At 43.6% G+C, this 7486-nt stretch overlaps 1 protein-coding gene across 1 annotated transcript; it reads right to left on the bottom strand.

The window, feature by feature from the left end:
* Positions 1–2959: 2959 nt before the first annotated feature.
* On the bottom strand, positions 2960–6841 carry LOC128127808 (uncharacterized). The gene is made up of 2 exons (XM_052766505.1): positions 5578–6841; positions 2960–3669 (listed from the first exon to the last, which is right to left on the bottom strand). The coding sequence occupies exons 1-2, from the start codon at positions 6839–6841 to the stop codon at positions 2960–2962; spliced, it is 1974 nt and encodes a 657-aa protein (XP_052622465.1).
* Positions 6842–7486: the final 645 nt, after the last annotated feature.

Here is a 7486-nt window from a genome sequence, read left to right as displayed (position 1 = left end):
TCAGAAATGGCTCCTCTTGCTTTCCCCTTAGCTGATCCTCCCTTTCCCTTGCAAGATGACACTTCCAAGATCAATAATGGCCTCATTCTTTGCTCCAAACGCTCACACTCGATTAGGGTTTCACTCAAGGGACTAGTGAGCACAAATGACGGCCATAAGGCCCTTTAAATAGGTCCCAAACTCGAGCAATTAGGGTTTCATTAAACAGCGTGGACTCGCCGAGTCCACACCTTGGACTCGCCGAGTCCAGACACGAACCCGCGTCCAGAATCGCGACCCTACTCGGCGAGTCTGAGCTCCAACTCGCCGAGTCCACTCACAAAACATCAAAATTTAGAAACATAAAAGATACCTGGAAATTCGGGCTGTTACACTTCAACCTGTGACCATTAACTTTGAATGTTTTACCCGTTTGCTTGCTCGTGACTTCCACTGCACCATGGTCAAACACCCTTGTGACCACGAAAGGACCGACCCATCTTGATCTTAACTTTCCTGAAATTAGCTTGAATCTTGAGTGATAAAGCAACACCTTTTGTCCTTGTATAAAGGTCTTTCGGGAGATTGCTCTGTCATGATATGCTTTTGTTTTCTCCTTATAGATCATGTTACTTTCGTATGCATCATTCTGAATCTCCTCTAGCTCTTGGATATCCAGTTTCCTTTTATTTCCCACCTCATCTTCACTCAAGTTTAATTTCTTTACCGCCCAAAAAGCTTTATGCTCAAGCTCAACTGGGAGATGGCATGCTTTACCAAACACAAGCCTATATGGGGACATACCAATGGGAGTTTTAAAAGCGGTACGGTATGCCCATAAGGCATCATCTAGCCTCAAGCTCCAATCTTTGCGGTTTGGGTTGACCGTTTTCTCCAAGATACTTTTGATTTGCCTGTTTGAGACTTCTGCTTGTCCATTGGTTTGGGGATGATAAGCTGTTGAGACTTTGTGTGTCACTCCATATCTCTTCAAAACAGCTTCTAGCATCCGATTGCAGAAATGGGTCCCGCAGTCACTTATGAGCGCCTTTGGTGTGCCAAACCGTGAGAAAATCTGTACCTTAAGGAAATCAACCACAACTTTGGAATCATTAGTATGAGTGGTCTTAGCTTCCACCCATTTGGACACATAGTCCACTGCTAACAAAATATAAGAACAACCAAAAGAGGGTGGAAATGGTCCCATAAAGTCAATGCCCCATACATCAAAAATCTCACATACTAGAATAGGGGTAAGGGGCATTTGATTTCTAGAGCTTAAGGATCTGGATTTTTGGCACTTTTCACAATGTGCACAAAGTACATAGGAATCATGGAAAATAGAAGGCCAAAAGAATCCGCTATCTAAAACTTTCCTAGCTGTCCTTTGGGGTCGAAAGTGACCACCACAAGCATAAGAATGGCAAAAATTAAGGATAGATTGTACCTCTTTTTGCTCAACACACCTGCGAATTACTTGGTCCGCACAATACTTCCAAAGGTAAGGCTCATCCCATATGTATCGTTTGTATTCCTTCTTGATTTTGTCTCTTTGCCAACGGGATGAATCTGGGGGAAATTGACTTGTGACCAAGTAGTTGACGATATCTGCATACCATGGTGCTTCTTTGGCTGCAAATAGATGCTCATCTGGAAATGTGTCACAGATTGGTATACCATCTTCGGGCGATACGATGCGACTTAGATGATCCGCAACCAGATTTTCCTTTCCACTCTTGTCTTTGATCTCAATATCGAACTCTTGCAAAAGCAGCATCCACCGTATTAACCTCGACATTGAGTCTTTCTTTGTAAGCAAGTGCTTTATGGCTGCATGGTCCGAGTATATGATCACTTTAGTTCCAAGGAGGTATTGTTGAAACTTCTCCAAAGCAAAGACAATAGCAAGCAACTCTTTCTCTGTTGTGGTGTAGTTGCCTTGTGCCCTATCAAGGGTCTTTGATGCATAGCAGATGACATGGTGTGCTCGGTCAACCTTTTGTCCCAAAACTGCCCCAACCGCGGTATTGCTAGCATCACACATGATTTCGAATGGGAGATCCCAATTTGGCGGTTGAATAATGGGGGCGGATGTCAACAAATCTTTCAAAAGGTCAAATGCCTTTTTGCATTCATCACCAAACTCAAAATCAGCCTCCTTTTGTAGAAGTTGACACATCGGCACCGTGATCTTGGAAAAATCCTTTATAAACCGCCGATAAAAACCTGCATGGCCAAGAAAAGAACGTACTTCCCGAACATTTGTCGGGTATGGTAAGCTCTTAATAATATCTGTTTTGGCCTTGTCAACTTCTAAACCTTTTTGGAACACCACATGTCCAACTATCAAGCCCTTGCTAACCATAAAATGGCATTTTTCATAATTAAGGACTAAGTTCGTGTCAATGCACCTTTGTAAGATTTTGGTGAGATTTTGCAAACATTCATTAAAAGTGTTTCCATAAACAATGAAATCGTCCATGAAAACCTCTATGATACTTTCAACATATTCTGAAAATATGCTCACCATACATCTTTGGAAGGTCGCGGTTGCATTGCACAAACCGAAGGGCATGCGTCTATACTCAAAGGTGTCGAAGGGACATGTGAATGTGGTTTTCTCTTGGTCTTCCGGGGCAACCGAAATTTGATGAAAACCAGAGAAACCATCAAGGTAGTAGTAGTGGGATTTCCCGGCCAATCGTTCTAACATCTGATCAATGAATGGTAAAGGGAAGTGGTCTTTGCGGGTGGAAGCATTCAGCTTCCTATAATCGATACAAACTCTCCACCCGTTTTGCACACGGGTGGGTACCAATTCCCCTTCGGAGTTTTTGACAACGGTAACTCCAGCTTTTTTCGGGACTACTTGCACAGGACTCACCCACTTACTATCAGAAATAGGATAGATTACACCTGCATCCAAGAGCTTCATGATCTCCTTTTTAACCACCTCCATCATAGGTGGATTCAACCTCCTCTATGCTTCACGGGTTGGCTTGAAGTCCTCTTCCATCAGTATTTTGTGTATGCATAATGATGGGCTCAACCCTTTTATATCTGCAATAGTCCAACCAATAGCTTCCTTGTATTTCTTCAAAATGCCAACTAATTCTTTTTCTTCTTCTCGTGCCAGCTTGGTCGAAATTATCACCGGTAGTGTCTCTTCCTCTCCAAGATAGGCATACTTGAGATGGTCGGGAAGAGCCTTCAACTCAAGAGTCGGCGGTTGTACTATGGATGGGAGAAGTTTCCGATTAGAACTTTTTAGCTTCATGCGGGGTGGTTCAACTCTCATGGGTTGTGCTTTCTCCAAGGAATCAATTACTTCGATCAATTCGTCTTCCAATGTGTACTTGTCAGCCAACTCCTTAATCCCTGTCTCATCAAAGTGTTTGCTCAAGATGGTGGTTAGCACATCTTGGCTTGACATCTCAAAGCAATCATTAGTACATGAATCAATAACATCTATGAAGTTTAAAGAATGAATATCGCTAGGATAATGCATGGCTTCAAAGATATTAAAGTTAATTACCTCACCATCGAACTCCATTGACAAAGTACCATTGGCTACATCTATTTTTGTTTTTGCGGTACTCATAAAGGGTCTCCCCAAAAGGATGGAGCTCGATTGTGGGGTGTTTTCATCACCCATGTCTAAAACATAAAAGTCAGCGGGAAAAACGAGCTCTGTAACACCGAAAATTTCAAACAATTTTTCATTTAAAAATAATCGTTTAATTCTTAGAAACACTTGTTTAAAATCTCATTCATAATCGAATTACAAAACATGACCCCATTTTCACTTGTATAGAAAACCAGGATCCTCAAAACATGACTCTTTCTCTGGTGTGTACAATCAAGCCGGTGCTGTCCCGTGATCCTGAAAGAAACCTGAAACACATACATAAAACAAAACACTGTAAGCACGAAGCTTAGTGAGTTCCCCAAAATACCACACACAACATATATTAGCCACTCGAGGCTATAACTCTATGGGTCCGTGGACCCTGCTCTGTGAACCCTCTGGTTCTAACTCTGTGAACCTTCCGGTTCTAACTCTATGAACCCTTCGGTTCCAACTCTGAAAACATGCACAGCATAAATCACATAGAAATAATGCAGTACAACACATAACATACATAGCATACAAATACTCTGTCACATAACTCTGGTTACCTACTCAAGGTAAAGTATAGTGAGAAGACTCACCTGGCAAGCAGAAAGCAGATATCCCCACACTTGAATCTCGAACTCGCCGCTGCCTAACACGTAAGGCATATACTCTCATGAATATAACTCTCGAGACTGGAATCCACCCTCTCATGGCACCCTCTTAAGGGTAAAAGACTATTTTACCCCTTTCTTGGCCCAAAGGCCACATCGCTGACCAAGCCCTAAAAGTCAACGGTCAACTCTTGGTCAAAGTCAAAGTCCTCAGTCAAATTCAACCCTCCTGGTTGACCCTGCTCGCCGAGTAAACCCTTCGAATCGTCGAGTCCCCATGCTCGGAACTTCCCCAGTCCGCGACTCAACTCGCCGAGTCACCTCGAGACTCGCCGAGTCCCACAACTCTGGGTCCACTCGCACACAACTCACCGAGTCATCCCTTGACTCGCCGATTCTCGACTCAACCAGAAAATATTGGAACTCTTCGACAAGACTCGCCGAGTCCAACAACAGACTAGCCGAGTCTAAGGCTATCTTCAACCTACTCGCCGAGTTGTTCATACAACTCGCCGAGTTGTTCTTCCAACTCGTCGAGTTCCAGCTTATCTTCAAGCAACTCGTTGAGTCCACCCATGTGACTCGCCGAGTACCATCGGTCTGAACCTATACAGAAGCATTCCAGGCCATGCAATTGATCCAAAACATAGATCTAGCCTCCTACAACTCATCCATCACGTAAAGTGGCAAACTTTACGTGAATCCAAAGAGATCTATGCATTTTCACTCTAGGGTTTGGGTTTGGGACAAAATAGCTCCATCAACCACTCACAAACAGGGACTCTCATGCATTCCAACCCTTCTCCATTCCAGATCTGAGGTAGCAACCTCAAATCTAACCTCTAAACTCCAAAACATCCAAGGATATGATCTCTAACACCCCCAAAATGATGCATCTAAGAAATAGCAGCTCAAAAACGAGATATTACCTCAAAGGAACGCCCCAACTGCAATGAAACTCGAATCCAAGCAAAGCCCCTTGCTCCAAGCCTCTTACCCTTCAAGATTCCCTCAACAATTGCTTCTCCAAGCTTCCAAATGCACTTGATCCACTCACACACGAGGGTTAGGGTTTCTGGACTTGAGAATGAGTAAGGAGGCTGGGGGAATAGATGTTATGTTCTTTATATAGGGCTCAACCCTGAGAATTAGGGTTTTCTCCACTCAGCGCCTACTCGCCGAGTCCATTACTCTGACTCGCCGAGTCGGCCACTTAACACGCGACCAAGTCGCGACTCTACTCGCTGAGTCCGCACATGGACTCGCCGAGTCGCTCATTCCCAATTTACTCTTTTAGCCCTTCAACTCTACTCTTGATATTTCGGGATGTTACAAGCTCATTAACTTGCACTAACACGTCCTCCAATAAACCTTTCGGATGTACCAAAGACCGATCAGCAAGTTGAATGATAACTCCAGTTTTTGATAAAGGTCGAATTCCCATTGTCTTATAACTTGAATAGGGTAAAACATTAATTGATGCTCCAAGATCAAGCATGGCACGTGGTACAAAAAGGTTACCCATTTTGCAAGGAACAGTGAAAACACTCGGGTCCTTGCATTTTTTTGGTAGCCGCTTTTGTAACACGGCTGAGACATTTTCACCAACCTTCACAGTTTGATTTTCTTTAAGCTTTTTCTTAGATGTGCAAAGTTCCTTAAGGAACTTAGCATATCTAGGAATCTGTGTAATGGCATCTAAAAGAGGGATATTGATTTCAACCTTTCGAAACATGGCCATGATTTCGTCATCTTCCCTTTCTCTTTTGGTGCTTGCTAGCCTTGAAGGAAATGGAACTGGTGTGACTTTCTCTTCGGATTCTATTAGCTTCTTGGATTTTGGAGTACTCTTCTTTTCTTCTTCTTTGACAGCTTCTTCCACCTCAATCTCTTTCTCTTCTTCTTCTTCTTCTTCATCCAGCATCCTTGGACTTTCATAGCTTTTCCCACCTCTTAGTGTAATTGCACACGCATTGTGTTTTGGGTTCTTCTCCATTTGAGAGGGTAGCTTGCCTTGCGACTCCATCTTACTCACGGATTGAGCAAGTTGTGATACTTGTTGCTCCAGGCTTTTTATGCTTACCTTGGTTTCTTGTTGAAAGCTTTGAGTACTTGTGGCAAGGCTTTTTACTATGTCTTCTAAGGACATACTTGAAGAACTTGCTTGTGGAGGGGGTTGTTGTGGATGCCTTGGTTGGAAATTTTGAGGTTGGAATGGTGGTCGTGGTTGATTTTGAGGAAATGGTGGTCTTGGTTGATATTGATGCGATTGATTTTGCTGATAATTCCCTTGTTGATTGCCTCCCCACCCTTGATTATTGTTCCATTGCTGATCACTTCTTGGTTGCTCATAACCTCTCTGATTTGCCCCCGAATAGCCTCCCATGACTTTCGCTTCTTCATAATCTTCCTCTTGAAGTTGTGGGCACATATCGGTTAGATGCCCTACTTGGGTGCAAATACCGCATGCGCGGGGTGTGGGCTGCACACCTTTGTCTTTGGCCAACATCATGACTACTTTCGTGAGCTCGGACAATTGAGCTTCAATCTGAGGAGTTTGTACTTCTTTTACACCCCGGGGTGCATCCGTGTACCATTCTTCATCATGGCTTGAATGTTTGGAATCTTCAGCCATGTTCTTGATTAGATTTCAGATCTTAGTTAGGGTTTTATCGGGCAAAGATCCACCACTAGAGGCATTAAGAATCCTTCTTTCCATTGGAGTCATTCCTTCAATGAAATATTGGAGGAGCTGGTACTCGGTGATCCCGTGCTTTGGACAACGAGCACAAAGTTTCTTGAATCTTTCCCAATATGTGTGGAAAGCTTCTCTTTTGTGTTGCTTGATTCCGATAATTTCCCATCGTAGGGCTGAAGCTTTCATTTCGGGAAAATACTTGTCCAAAAATAACCTCGTAAGGTCCACCCAAGTAGTCACCGTACCTGGTGGAAGGTCATAGAGCCAGTCTTTGGCGGCATCTTGCACTGCAAAGGGGAATGCCCTAAGCTTAATCTGATCCTCCGTGACATTGTGTGGTTTCATACCCACACATACTACATGGAACTCGGTGAGGAACTTGTGAGGATCTTCGTTCTCCAATCCTCTAAAAGTTGGGAGTAAGTGGATAAGCCCGGATTTTAGTTCCAAGTTGGTGGCGGCTGGGTATGTAATGCAAAGAGGTTGTTGAGTCACCTCTTGTCTTGACCATTGACGAAGAGTTTGTTCGGGTGGTGGGTTTGGAGGATCTTGATTCCCTCCAGGGTTATGTGCCATGGCTTG

This window comes from Lactuca sativa, chromosome 8 (assembly GCF_002870075.4).
Source record: "Lactuca sativa cultivar Salinas chromosome 8, Lsat_Salinas_v11, whole genome shotgun sequence".
NCBI classification, from domain to species: Eukaryota; Viridiplantae; Streptophyta; class Magnoliopsida; order Asterales; family Asteraceae; genus Lactuca; species Lactuca sativa.
Note: the sequence above shows the minus strand (reverse complement) of the source record. Positions and strands in the feature narration are given on the sequence as shown.